Source organism: Vanellus vanellus (genome assembly GCF_965231255.1).
Source record: "Vanellus vanellus genome assembly, chromosome: 1".
NCBI lineage: Eukaryota > Metazoa > Chordata > Aves > Charadriiformes > Charadriidae > Vanellus > Vanellus vanellus.
This window is the reverse complement of record NC_138905.1, coordinates 54257371-54272344: the sequence shown is the minus strand read 5'-3', so window position 1 is coordinate 54272344 and position 14974 is coordinate 54257371. Positions and strand designations below refer to the sequence as shown.

The following is a 14974-nucleotide window of genomic DNA, read 5'->3' as shown; positions in this document are numbered from 1 at the left end:
ATTCCTTCAGGAGCTGCAGGAACCCGACTGTAATGATGACAAATGACAGATCCCAGAATAATAAGATCAGTCTTGCATATAGGCAGCACCGTAACGGAGACTCTGTGTGACATAGATGCGCTTGTTGTACAGAGAAATTGGGCCCTTATGTTCTGATAGAGAACATTTCCTCTTCTTAACAGCCTGTGCTTGACAGGCCGACAAAGCGAAGGTTGTGCCTTGCGCTGCTCTGCTCTCCTGGTGCTCCATCTTCCCTCCAGCGCCCTGCGGCGTGATGGGACCACTGAGAGCAGGGACCACATCCAAGGGGAGCAGAGACCAGGCTGGTGTCCCGACCCTATTGTATAGGTTAACACCTAAAGGATGGTAGATATTTTTCTATTTTAATAGGTATTTTTTATTCTTTCGTATGCATTTAAAAAATTTACTGTGTTTTCCCCTGCAACATTTTAAAATCATTGGCACATTACTGCATGAATAGGAGAATTTCCTGCTAACAGACCAGACGTAGAATTAAAGCCCTGGGTAGACCTAGTTTGTTGTACTCCTAACAATCTAGCACTTGTTTTTATTTAAGGAACGATCAATTGCCTCTGATTCTTAAATAGGTTATTTTAAACTGTAGCCAGTCAGCCTCTGACATGAGCCATATTTTGCTAAAACACGTAAATCATGTCCTGATTTTCACTTTAACTTACTTTCGTTTACTTCTCCTTACTCTCTTTGTATTGGTATCATATATGAGAAACCAAAACGATTTTTTTGCATGGAAAGCTTCAGAACAGATGTGCCACCAGCACTTCCACTGATAGCGTATTGTGTCACATTTGCCTGAAGTGCTTATAATTTGTTTTATGGAAACTCACTGTATGCTGGGCCTTAAAATGGACTGCACAGTTGTTGGATTGACATGGGGAGGAGCAAGGATATGGAGGTTTTTTGTGTGGTTTTAGTCCATGCCTAGCAGTGTGTCTCCTAACTAGTAAATAAAACAGTGTAATCTCTAAAAGCCACATCTTTCAAAACTTTACGGTGTTCAGATTTGCATGGGATCCCATGCAAGTAGCCTGATTTCCAGAGCAGGTGAGCATTTGCAACTTCTGAAACCGATGAAAACTCATCTTCTCTGAAAGACAGCTCCATTCTGTGAGTTTCCCACACAGGATTTCCATGTTGAATATTAGACCTACACTGTGGAAAACACTAACATTAAGATACCAAAAAAAAACCCCACCAGATTTTACCAAATGTATCCAGAATCTTCCATATTAAATCTCTTGGGTGTATTATGTTGCAATAAATTTTGAAAAGACTTCAGGGTCTATGAGTAAGCAGAATAGTAGGTAATCAAGAATCTCCTGAGAGAAGAGAATAAGGAATGTACTGTGGAGTAAGATGCACAGGGTGATGACTAAGACTAGGTTCTGCCATAAGCGTATGGACAGCTTCGTTCTCCTTCAGGGGCAACCCATTCATTCAACTGGCATGGTGGGCCATCACGTTCTTCACTCTCCAGTGCAGAAGCAGCAAAGAGCGTTAAGATTAGGTGGGCGGCCAGCTACTTCCCACTTGAGTGAAAAGACTTTGCCAAAATCAGGGACAAGAGGGAAGCGAGTTGCTGGTTGCTTACTTCTTCACTCCTCTTTGCAGATAGGAATCTAGACACTGGACTTTCTTCCTTCTGAGTAATATATACCTTTCCTCATTCTTCTGAGCAGTATAGAGCTTGACTCATTGCAGGCCTACTTCAAAGGCACAGAAATCAGAGGGAGCACTCTCAGACCTTTTCTCACTAGAGTGAAGTCATACGTTCTCACCTTGGGACAGGTAAACAGTAAGTTGTCTCAGCTAAGACCTTAGTAAAGACACAGGAGTTATTTTTTTTTGTCTTCAAGATCTAGTTAAAATCCAAAATTATTTCAATTTATTAACGTAAGTGAAAATATCCTTGTGGATTTTATTTAAAAATAGTTAAATAGGTATAGTATTTATTTATTGAGGTACAACTATTTTCATGAAAAGTCAAATAGCAGAAACAAAGAGTGCAGGTCTCAAAACTTGAAGTAAAATTGCTGAAAGAATAACAATGGTTCTGTTGTACTCCTATACAAAGCAAAATGTGATGGCCTAATTGAGTTTTATTGGGCATTGCTTTCTAATTGTTGATGTGACTGAGCAATCAAAACTGTAAAAGCCGCTTGGCTAATATTCTGAGCGGTGTACTTAAGAAAACTTAGCTATGATACAGCATTCACTTTTAATTGGTACCTTTCATCTCAGATAACTGAGGAGTTAAGAGGATAAATAGAGCCACCTTAGGTTTTCATGGCTCACCTGCATCTTGTATAGATCTTTGAAGTTTAGTAGCATGTTATGGTCTCCTTACATTTGGATAAAACATCTCTGCATGTCATGAAGCAATCAGTTCATTAAAGAAGTCTCCCAAAAATTCAGCACACGAAAGTTCAAAAGGATGGTGGCTTTAAGCTCTCTTTTTAGGAAGTGCTCCAGTGCTTAAGCTTTTGCACCTGTGAAATTCAAGCAGTTGTTTGAAATAAAAGCTCTCAAAGTAGGCCCTGGCAGCTCAGGCTACAGAGGATTGGCAACTGCTGTGAAGCAGACTGACAGCACAATTATTACCTGCGAGGTGCGCCCCACTGGGATAAGGCTGAGCTTGGGCAGTTTCTTCATGTTGCAGCATGTGGCAAAAGGTTACCAGAAAAAGTGATTACTCCTGTCCTACCACAGCAGTCCTTATGCCAATTGGTTCTAGCAATGGCAGCCAGGCTTCCACTGAAGAACTTCTATGAAGTAAGAAATGGCTGACTCCAGCCATGATTTGGATGAGGGCAGAGAAGCATCACGTGAGTCAAAACATACACTGCCCTGGGTGATACTAGCTCTGTGTGTGCTTACTGTCCCCTTATTTTTTCCCCTTAATTTTAAATACCAACAATTAATACTGTCCCCTTAACTTTCTCTATGTCTGTGTTTGCACAGTATTTAAAGAGGAGGTAAGTTGTTTATGAACAGGGAGTCCTAGCAACATGGAAGGCTGTTAGCTCTAGTGGGAGACTAACTCCTCAAAAAGTACTATTTCTGGTGTTATGCATGAAAGTCAGTGTGAGGTAAGACTTAGAGTTCAATCATTATTTTATGCAGTCAGGAATACAGGGAAAAGACACAGAACTTTCAGACAAGGAATCAGTTTATTGAGAGCACTGGGGCTATGTAACTCGCCGATTTATCTGAGCAGGCAAACAAAGTATTAAAAGAGTGGCTCTCATCAATAGAAATATAAACATGTTTTTGTTCTTGCTGAGATCAGAAAAGAATTCCACCCTTAGAATACAGATTGCCTTGGTTTGGAATACCTGTGAAGAAAAAAAGGTTATAGCTGGTCAGGTTGACAGAGCAGGAGTGGAGTCCCCTTTCACATGTGGCGCGGGCTTTCAAGAACTCTCCAAAATAGTAGACGCTTAAGTTACATTTCTTTGTGATTTAGGCAGAAAGTGAATTAGTATTTCAGTCTCACATTACTTGAGCAAGAGCTCTAGGCAGCTCAGGGCCTTGGGCTGTGCTTCCCTCAATTCTTTTGGTTGATGCTGGTGCTTTTGTCCAAAAGATTTAATCACTGAGAGAAATCACAGGAGAAATATTCTTTACTTGGTGGTCATATTAGTCTTTTGAATTGTGGGATTATCTTTGCCCTGTTCCCTGTCAGGTTCCAGTTCTATATCCAGTGAGGGTTTAATTATTTTTGCAAAATGAAGTGGCACTAATGAGAGATTGAGAGCATAGAATGCCAAAGTCCCCTCCAACCTTTATGGGAGGTAGGAGATATATGTTAAACTGTGGGGACAGAACTTAGCGAGCCTCTCACAACCTGAACAAGTGATCTGAATGCCTCCAGGGAAAGGGAGGCATTAATCTTTTCTATAATGCTGTTTGGATCTCACCTCAAAATTGACACTAGAATTTCTGAGAAGTTCTGGAAAATCATGGAAACAAATTTACCATCTGCTAGTATAAAACAATGTCAAACTACGCCACCCAAAAGGCACAATCAAATCTTCATTAAAAATAAGGCCACCTCATTTTTAGGGGTTCTCCTAGCTTAGTGTCCTTGTGTAGTTATAGTCTAAATATACCCACAAGCAAACCTTTCCCTCAGTGTCTCACAATGAGTCAGTACCTCAAGCTTCTTCTGGGCTGGACCTCACCACAACTTCTTGTTTCAACAGACAGACTGTGCATTAAATAAGACTGAGAGTGATGCATAAGAAAAACAAAATTGTATTGTTAATAGGCAGATGCCTAGGAATGCAGCCGAGTGACACATTGAGTGTTATTTCCAAGCAAATATTGTCGTTTGTAAGGAGATACCACAAGATGTAAAGCTATGCCGAGATCATAATCATAATTCACTGCTGTCTGCTTAAAGAGAACTGGTATGACCCTTTATGCAGGTACCAACCATAATGGTGAATGTAGGAATGACCTTTGACTTTTCTGTTTTTCAAATTCTTCAAAGTTGCTTCTTAGGGCAACTAAGATGATTAAGGGATTGGAGCATCTCCCTTATGAGGAAAGGCTGAGAGAGCTGGGACTCTTTAGCCTGGAGAAGAGAAGGATGAGGGGAGACCTTATTATGGTGTACAAGTATCTAAAGGGTGGGTTGAAGGAGGATGGAGCCAGGCTCTTTTCAATGGTTCCAAGTAACAGGACAAGGGGCAATGGACACAAGTTAGAACATAGGAAGTTCCGTTCAAATACACGGAAAAACTTCTTTACGGTGAGGATGACAGAGCACTGGCACAGGCTGCCCAGGGAGGTTGTGGAGTCCCCTTCTCTGGAGATTTTCACGACCCGCCTGGATGCAGTCCTGAGTAATGTGCTCTGGGCAATCCTGCTTTAGCAGGGGAGTTGGACTAGATGATCTCTAGAGGTCCCTTCCAACTCTGATAATTCTGTGATTCTGTGAAATCAGTATTTCTTGTATGCATGCTTTCAATAGGTTATTAACTTTCGAGTGAACTATTCTCCTAAGTATGCTTCACTATGATTCCACTGAAGTTAATTTACAATAGTAGTAGTTTTGGCTTGCAGAAGGACCTAAAGGATTACCATACCACTGTGTTGGACATCTATAGACACACACAATTAACTCTGAGAATTTTGTCTCCTCCATTGGTTAGGTCTCATTTTATCCGAGAGTTCAGATTAGCTGACCAGGTGTTTTTCAGCACTACATTTCAAAGGCAGAGATTTAGCTTTGTCTGATTGAGAATAGGAATATTCTTGAATGATGAGGGAAATTAATTTTGACCATCTGACACCATCTAGAAGAAAGGTATGACAGTCATGTGACAAGCTGCTCAGAAACCTGCACATAAGATAAAGGTTTTCCACTATTCTACTCTTAAGCACTCAAGCAGCCGAATGAGCATAAGCCATAAACTCCAGCCTTGATCACTCAAGCACATAATATAGTTTAGTGATCCAATGTCTAAGGTGTCACCTTGGTAGGAGTTATTGAACATATTGTCTCAACAATTGCCCCACTAATTACGAACAACTAATATTGCTTCTCATTGTCCTTCTGCAGCACAGTTATAACCAAATAAGGCAGGAGACTTTAATAGACATGTGACTTACAGTGAAGTATTTTGACACCAGAGCCAATTAATATAGTTGCCTATTCCAGAAATTTGATTTGTTCAGTCCACGTCCTTCAGATTCTTGCTCCTTAGGATAAGGAGTTTCCTGATCCTCAGGAAACTTTAACAAAACAAAAACGGACTGGACCAGAAAGCAAATCCTTTCTTATGGTACCTATTCAAACAGGTCTTCCTTCAAATAAGATATCTCAGAGCATCAGGCCAGGCAAAGTATTTCAGTAACTGACTGTCAGAAGTCCACAAGCTAAATTCTACACACATCTTTGGCGTACAGGAGCTTCTTATCTTGTACCCAGAGAACTCCAAAGAAGTGGACAGTCCTGGCAAGATAACTGACAGAATGGTAGTATAATTTGTGAAGCAATTTTACATTGCAGTGGAGATGGCATTGCGAGATGCCATTTTTTCCAAGTCTCACTGGTTCCCATCTCAAATTCACTCAGTTTGTAAGGATAAAGTAATTATTTCTTCCAATTCAGCTCAGATTGATTGTCAAGATGCTTCCCCTCCCATCTCCTGATTATATCCACTCACAGAAACCCTGTGTTTCACATTACTAGCACAGACATTTTTGTGCAACTTTACAGACCTTCAGTCTTGTCCCAAGTGACCTCATTACACTTCTGTAGCTTTACACCTTTTCCAACAATCCATTCTCTGATGGGAACCCAAAAGGATGCAGTAAGTGTATAATTCCGCCTACAGAATATATACAACATGCTTTGTGAAAGCTCTTTGGAAAGAGCTCAGCATGAATTTCAGGATGAAGCCTGAATTTGTGGGACTAGCAACTAGCAAAAACATCAACCATCTGTAAATCTGATATAGAAATTACTGAACAGAATGAATATCAATAAGGCAGTTGATGTGCCAACACTTCTACTCACTATATCAAATATCTCTACTTCGCTGGTACTTTGTCTTTCCATCATTTCCCCTGTTGTATATTTCTCCACCTCTTGTCAATTTCTAGCAGCTACATCATTACAATAATCAGATTATCTCCTGGGCTAGTAACTGCCTTGTTCCCTTCAGAAGCTGAATGGAGAAGTTATTACAAAAAAAGAAAAGCTATTCTTCATTCTGGGATAGAGAAGAAAGAACAACAAGACAGATAGCTCTAAGGGCCCCAAAGCAGGAATTTGGAAAAAACTAACTCGCAATACTTCACATGTCCAAGAACAGTATTTTCATTTTACCTCTGAAGCCTGAACGGGGATCATAAAGACCCAATTGTCAAGCAGGAAAATTACTGATAGTGTTTATCAAGGCATTCATTTCTGGTCAGATGTCAATAATATAGTCAATAATTGTCCTCACCTACGCCGGAAGGGCAGTGCTCGCCATTGTTCCCTGCTCCCAGACCCCAAGGAAGGTATTCATATAACTTTCAGAACATTTAGCTCTTTGTTGCCTTGGACTAGATAAACCACTTATCCAAGCTAGCAACAACCTCACGCAGTTTCTCTGATGAGCTTAGATACCATGGTGACAGTAGAAGTATCTAGGATGGAAAACAGAGAAATTACAAAGTTATTTTGTTGAGAATCACTGCAGTGAAAGGGAAAGGTCTTAGACTTTCTTCTAAGATTTGATGCCGAGCAAACTACCTTGATATATAAAACACACTTTTTGCAACAAAGACAGGATTATAGCCAGCTAAGATGTTTTCAGGAAAATTAGCCGGCAGACTAAAAGAATTCAGTTTTCTACTCTGCCAACTTAATGTAACCCAAAAAGACATTCTTTTTCTCTGTTCAGATAGAGCCAGACTAAAGATCCAGTCAATCGGCATTCCAGGCCTGCTGTGAAACGTTATACCCATTTTTACAGACCACTAAGCCGAGATGCACAGACAGAGTTAGTGTCAGTTAAAATAAGAACTCAAGGAAGTTTTATGGTCTAATCAATAGCCAGAAATGCTTTTGACATTTTGGGTGAAGAGGCATATTTCACAATGTAAAGACCGGTCTATTTATGTAGATGCACTTCTACAAGGCGCCTTTTTCAGCTGCAGTGCAGAAAAGCCTTTTAATTTTAATTTTACTTCATCATGCAGGTTGTGATCCCAATGACACTCAAGATTAAAGGTAGGAAATTAAGCATGGTCTCTTGGGCATTTGAATAATACCTTTCTATTACTAATAATTATTCTTCCTGATCATAATAAAATGTAAAGAAAATAAATTATATCATCATCATCTTCATATCTTGATGTATGATTTGGCTATGAACCACAGTGACTAAATTTAGTACTATTAAAATTAAGAATGTTACATCTGTAGTACATCACAAACCACCTAGAAGTTCCAGTCAAAGAACAGGTTCCCATTGTGCAGCTCCGCCTACAGAAAATAACATCTCTTACATGAAGGTCTCTCACCGCACAAGCAGAATTCACTACCCCACAGGTGATCTGGGACCTCCTTTCCCTGGAATCCAGAGAAATTATTATCCATCCCAGGTATTTAGTGTCAGTCTACTTTTGATACTTCACAGATTTCTGCCTAGTAATTAAGGATGAAAGAAGCCAGTGTCCCTCACTGAACCCAGCTGTTCTGAAGAACTTGCTGAGAGCTATTGTTAGGAAGAGGAATGAGGTATTCTTTCCCTATAGTGACTTGGCAAAAATAGTCTACCAAACCAGCCAGTGATCCTGGGTAAACAATAAGATCCTAAATTAAAGGACAGCAAATAAAGCGAGAATAAGCAAAGAATTACTATTCATGGGCTTGCCTACTCATCAAAGCATGGATGGATGCAGTTATGCCAATATAAATATGTGCAGAATGTATGGTATGGTGTATCTAGATACCTCTCTTACTTCATCTGTACTAGGAGCTGTACTGTCACAACTATTTTGCATTAAAATATCACATTGCTGACAGAGAAAGAGCATAATAAATGCTGTGCAGCTGGAGCTAAATGTGGTATTTTTCTTCTGAAGTTCAGCTGCCCAATGACCTACCCCATGCCATCCACTCTTTTCAGGGTGTTTTTTTTCTTCATGTTGCTATGTGACCATTGGCCAATTGGCAAGGAGAGGAAAGAATTATCTGGAAATTTAAAGTATTAAATCTGCAGTGGTTAGAAAGGATTTTTTCCTCCAACAGAGATTAAAAAAAGTCCGTGCAATCTGGCTGCATATGAATGCCAAAAGAAATATGACAGCTCTTAATGCCTGGCAAAAGGCTTTTTTAAAAAATGGATTAATTTATTTATTTCTCTCTCTCTCTTTTTTTAAAGTCTTGTTTCTTAAGGAAACAAAGCTTAGGAAATCACACTCTGTCTGCCAAACTTTTTCAGCAACTTTTGAACCTGTTGCAATTCCTGAATGAATTCCAACCTAATCTGATCAAGGGCTAAAGGCCTCAAAAATTTATGTCCTCACAAACTTTGTGAAAATCAGGGACCGCATAAAGGAAAAAGATCAAAATTAGGATCTCTGTGGTTGGAAAGGCTGAAGCAAAACCTCTAGCTATCCATTACATCTGCCATGGCTAGGCAATCAGCACGTACGTCTCCAAATTTATCATGATACCTGCCTTTCATAATCATGGGTCTTGTGGTGGCACATGGGCAGCATAGGAGCAGAACTATGGCTTTGCAGTGATAGGTACATGGCAGAAGATACAGGAATGCTGTACTGAGGCTGTTTTAGTTCTGCTGCTTGTGGAATAATGTCACTTATTTTCTACTTTCACCTCTTGCCTGGCACTCTTCCTTTTCTAGAATAAAATAAATAATTCACTGTCTATCATTCTCATTGCAATAGGTCTGTTCTAGTTCATGACTAAGACCAGGAAAAGGGTAATCTCAAGGAAATATGAGCCCTTTGACTTAATGAACACATTAGGCCAAATTAATGAGAACAGATTCATCCACTGAACTCAGAGAGGAGCAGTTCTTGACAGGAGAGCCTTGCCCCCCCCCCCCCCTTAAATTTCCTTTTCTCTCTCCTCTTTCTCCTGGGACTAATCCCTGTGAAACTGTTTCTCTTTTCTTATAGCTGCCTTGCCAATTCACTCTCACCCCAGGACCACTGCTCTCTATATTGGCCCCTCTGCCATCGCATTATAGGGAAGATCTAGAGAAGCAAAGATAGTTATTTTGCCAGTTTCCCATAGGTCTAGACCATTGGGCATGGTTTTGCAACTGTGAAATATTGTTTTAATAAAGTTCAAGAGGGGAAACTATTGGCACTAAAAATTAATACATACTTTTGGTGGAATCTTTTATCTTAAAGGTAACACAGGAGAGAATTTCTGGAGTAGACTTGATTACTACTGGGACAGGGGTGGTAAATTGACTTCAGATATGGGATACTTCAAAGATACTAGTATTTATTCCTTAGCTCCAGATACATACGTGTACAAGTGTCCTTTTCGCTTTCTTTTCTTTATTCCCGGTAGTTTTTTCTTGCACATACTTTGAGTTTAAATGCAGCTTTCTTCACAGGAGAGCTCCTATCAGGGCTGATTTTCTTTTTTTTTTTAACATATATACAAGATTGAAAATCCTAGTTCACCAATTGAAGCCCAAGAAACACGAGTTGAGTTTGAAATACCACACACCTGTCAAGAAAGTTGAACAAAAACTTTAAGTTTACTGGTTTTAAGTGAATAGCGCTGTTTTACTTACCTGCATTTTAAATAAGGATCGTCCATCAGGGAAACATTTACAGATTACTACTTTTTTTTTTTTTTTTAAGACTTCAATCTGGAACCATAGAAACTCAAGCTATTTTTGAAAAAAAGAATAGTAGCACTTTTTTTTTTTTTCTTCTTTCCCCCCCCCCCCCCTATTGAAAAAAAATAACAATTTTAAAACGTTCTGATAAATTTACCTCCCGGTGCAGCGCCTGACTTCGGGCATGTTACCTAATTCAATGGATACGGCTGACAGGGCAGGGCTTGAAGGGAACGACTGCCTCCAGCGCGGCGCGGGGAAGGGCGGACGGCGGTGCGGTACCTCCAGCAGCGGGGCGAACCCGGGGACGCCGAATCCCGCCGCTCTCCCTTTCCCGCAGCCACCTGGGGAAGGCCAACGCCAAACCGCCCACCCCCACGATGAATTATCAATCTCCAATTTATACCAGCAAAAGACGACCACCCTGCCGCCGCCGCCGCCAGCCGGGGCTCGGCGCCCCTCCGCGACTACAGCTCCCGTCGGCCCGCGGCGCAAGGCCCGCCGCGCCCCGCTGCCCCCTGAGGGAGCCGCCGCCGCGGAAACGCCCGTTTAGTTAACTTTCGCCAGCTGGGCTGCCCCAAACCCAGAAAGGAAAGGGGGACCCGCGGGACACTCCTTTTCCTCCCCGTTCTCCGGCAGCGGGAGACGCTGAGCCATTCCTCGGGAGGCGCCGCCGCGGGCAGCCCGGGGTGTTGGCGGGCCTTCCTCGGGTGGCGGCGCGGCCATCGCGCCTCCCTCTCTCCAAGATGGCGGCGCCGTTGGCGGTAAATTCGGGTAAGAGGAACCTGAGCGCGGGGCCGCGGCTCCTCCTTATCCTTCTCCTTCTTCTCTTCCGCGGCGGTGTCGCTCGACCGTCTTCCCCGCCGTCTTCCCGCCAGCCGCTCGGGAGGCGCCGGCCCCGTGCCCCTCCTCAAAGCCCGCCGAGCCGGAGGCGGCGGCCTGGGGAAGGCCGGGCGTGAGGAGGCGGCACGGCCCGGGCGGGCAGGGCTTCTGGGTGCCGGGTTATGGGGGCCGCGGTGGTGCTGGCAGGAGGTGGGGAGAGTGGTCTCGGTGTGGGCCTCCGGCCCTGCGGGGGTGCCCGGGGCGCTCAGGCCGCGCAGCGGTGCCTGGTGAGGTGATGGAGCTGCGCGGTCCGAGCTGCCTCCGTGCCCGGCTGATCCGGGCCAGGAGGGCGTGAAGTTGGCGGTGTGAGGCAGCAAAGGCCGCTTAGGTTGGGGAGGACTGTGGTCACTCAGTGCATGTGTGATTAGACATCACTTCTGTATTGCAGTCGTCTCTTAACGCTGTGTGCAATAAAAGGCAAAAAAAAAAAAAATAATAGATAAATACAGCCTGAGTTTTGCTCTATTCTACAGAATAAGTCTGGAAATGTTGAGCTGGTTTCTCTTGTGTTGAGTGTTCCTAAGGATTAGGAGTGTCAGCATCATCCATGGTCCTTTCAGAGCCTGTCACAAGGAGCTGTTTTGCCCTTACCCAGTCTAACTGGGGAATAAATCTAATACAAAAGGAAATGACTAGATAATAGGAGAATAACTTAGAAGGTCGTCTGGTTCAACAGTCCTTCTCTTCCTCACCCTTAAACCAAGGCCAGCTCCATCAGGTGGCTCAGGGCCTTATCTAAACTAGTTTTGAATACTTGTAGGGATGAAGATCTTGACAGAGACCTCTCTGGGCTTCTGTTCCAATGTGTGACCACCCTCAGAGTATTTCTTTTTTTATCCTGATGGCTAATAGGAAGTTTTGATGTTGTGTCAGTTGCTGCTCGTCTTCTCCTGGGTTGCCTCTGTCTCTGTTTTCTGTGTATAGTGCCATTCAGTACTTGAAGACAACAAAGCTCCTATCGCTCTTTAGCCTTCTTTGCTTAAGACTGAACAAGGTCAGTTCTTCCAGCCTCTCCTCATTCATCCTGTTCTCTTGCTCCCTCTTTCAGTGTTGTCCTCTGCGGAGCCCAAAACTGGGCATAGTACTGGAGTGCAGGACTCTGAGATGCCGAAATAATCACTTGCCTACACCTGCTGGCTGCAACTCTGTTAATGCAGCCTGGAGCCTAGAGGCTCCCCTTGCTGTGAGAATGTGCTGCTGAGTAGTGTTCATCTTCCCATCTATCAGGACACTTGGGTGTTTTTGTGTAAAGCTGCTTTCTAGCTGCTTGGTCCCCAGCCTGCGCTGTTGCGTGGAGTTATTGTCTCTTGAGTGCAACATGTTGCATTTGCCGTTATTGAGCTTTGTTAGGTTAATACAGGGAGAATGGAGACCCTGTGTAAAGCAGCTGTGACTGGAATATGGGCATGGCCAAAAGGTCTGTATCTAAGGTGATGTATGTCATAGGGACTAGTTAACAAAATTAAAAGTTCCATTCCTATGTCAAGCAAGGAGTACATTTTACAGAGAAAATATTTTGGTCTAACGGAATCAATTGCATCTCTGGCCCCTCACAGAAAAGCAATAATAAAGCAAAGACCCTTCATTTGAAATGTGATTTTGTTAAAGTGAAAATTGGAGTAGTTCAAATGAGACTACGCTTTATGGTATAAATGGCAAGAGATTCTATAGGCTTATAATTAAAAAAAAAAAACAACCTGAGTTTTGGACATGAAAGATGAGATAAAAGTTAAAGCAGATGTGGCAGTAGAACTAATGAAGATTTTGCCTTAGGTTATAGTGTATTGTTTGTAGGGACAGATATAATGTAGTTAAGTCTATAGTTTGGCAAAAAGTTCAGGCATAAGTGTGATTATTGTTGCCGGAAGAAGCAACCCAGCCTGTCCTTCCTTGCTGTCCCTGATGCAATGGTCAGCCGTTTTAGAACTGTAATAATAATAGAAACAGCATAAATGGGAAAATGTCAGCATGGTTGCTAAAGTCCAACTGTTTTTCCATCCCAGGTGGTTATTCCTTTCTCTGCAATATTCCATCTTTGTGCTAGCGTAGCTTGTGCCATCACAGAGCAAACTGGGTTGTAAATGTGATCCTGCTGAAAATGAACTCTTTTTTTGGATTAGTTTTCAGTTGGATCCTTACTTTTTTTTTAATGCCTTACAGTACATGTATTTGGGCTGGTGCAAAGCAGTTGTGTTGTAGGGACACGAGCAAACAAATGGGCCAGGGAAATAGTTGAAAAGCTCTTGGCAGGCACTGTGGATTGCTGCTGGTGTTTATTGGACTTGGTAGTTTTATAAGAGTGAAAAGACTGTTCAGAGTGGAAGTAAATCTCTGAACTCTGAGGAGGAGAGGTTGTATTTCTAGAATAGGGTCAGATTTATCTTAATAATATATTTGTTTGCTAGCTTCCAGAAACAATCTGTTCTCTTCTAAACATAGTGAGGTAGTTATTTATATTGAGCTGTCTATTTCTAGTAAAGGAAATTAATTTCTCTATGAAGCTCTTGTGCAGAATGTTAGCAGAAAATGTCTTAGGGATCAGTAGTACTTGTTTGTTTTTTTTTTTTTTTTAAATTAAAATGAGATGAGTAAATGTGAAAAAAAAGTGTCTTTAGGGTAAAGATTTTTGGATTTTTTTAAGTAACATTGCCTTTAATCTTATCGTTTTGGTTTCTAATATATTTTATTCTGCACAGTCTGATGCAATGATGCACCAGATCATGATAGCACTGCTGTTTATTTTCGGTCCCTCATATTTTAGGTATTTCTTTGGTTTGGAGTTTTCTGTCAAAAATGGAAAGCGGGAAGCCTGCCTTGCCAAGTGTTCTGGTTTTGGTTGGGATAGAGTTAATTTGCCAGCAGCTGGTATAGTGCTATGTTTTGGATTTAGGATGAGAATAATGTTGATAACACATTAATATTTTAGTTGTTGCTAAGCAGTCAAGGATTTTTCAGCTTCTCATATCAGCCTGCCAACAAGAAGGTGGGGGACACCCAAGAAGTTGGGAGGGGACACAGCTGGGACAGCTGACCCCAACTGACCGAAGGGGTATTCCGTACCATTTGACATCATGGTCAGTATATAAAGCTGAGGGAAGGACAAGGAAGTGGGGGCTGTTTGGAGTGATGGCATTTGTCTTCCCAAGTAACTGTTAGGCATGATGGAGCCCTGCTTTCCTGGAGATGACTGAACACCTGCCTGCTGATGGGAAGCAGCAAATGAATTCCTTGTTTTGCTTTTCTCGCGTGTGCTTTTGCTCAACCTATTAAACTGTCTTATCTCAACCCACAAGTTTTCTCACTTTTACTCTTCTGATTCTCTCCCCCATCCCAGCGGGGTCGAGCGAGCGAGTGGTTGTGTGGTGTTTAGTTGCTGGTTGAGGTTAAACCACGACACTGATTTACATTCAGGTTCAAGGTCTGCTGTCCAGTTCTTAGTTATCCTTTAATCTGCCTGAAGTGGGTGGAATTTCTCAGGCATATAAGACACTGAGAGATTGTATCAAATATCTTTATAAAATGACTTCCAGCCCCAGAACTTAGCTGCTTCTCTAGCTCCCTAAATGCAATTAGGCTTTATATCAGACCATTGTCAAATTTTTGTGCCTTAAGAAGGGAAAATATGCTTTACTTGATGGGCATAACAGTCTGTGCTGTCAAGCTGAGATTAACAGTAAATTTAAAAAGTCTACTTATTGAAAATAGTGTATGAATACTTTGCT

At 42.0% G+C, this 14974-nt stretch overlaps 1 protein-coding gene and 1 long non-coding RNA gene across 4 annotated transcripts in view; one reads left to right on the top strand and one right to left on the bottom strand.

The window, feature by feature from the left end:
- Nucleotides 1-3199: 3199 nt before the first annotated feature.
- On the bottom strand, nucleotides 3200-10799 carry LOC309676873. 2 transcript variants are annotated; one of them, XR_014269632.1, is made up of 4 exons: nucleotides 10528-10799; nucleotides 10050-10255; nucleotides 7002-7185; nucleotides 3200-3374 (listed from the first exon to the last, which is right to left on the bottom strand). It is a non-coding gene; the product is annotated as an uncharacterized lncRNA (long non-coding RNA). The 2 variants fall into 2 exon arrangements; XR_014269633.1 differs by lacking the exon at nucleotides 7002-7185.
- A 317-nt stretch (nucleotides 10800-11116) lies between these two features.
- NUP205 (nucleoporin 205) overlaps nucleotides 11117-14974 on the top strand; it is a gene marked incomplete at its 5' end in the record, with an annotated part of 50624 nt that continues 46766 nt past the window's right edge. For both annotated transcript variants that reach the window (XM_082495644.1, XM_082495643.1), the window contains one exon: nucleotides 11117-11144. In XM_082495644.1, the coding sequence (XP_082351770.1) occupies nucleotides 11117-11144 (28 nt within the window). The remainder of the gene's footprint in view (nucleotides 11145-14974) is intronic.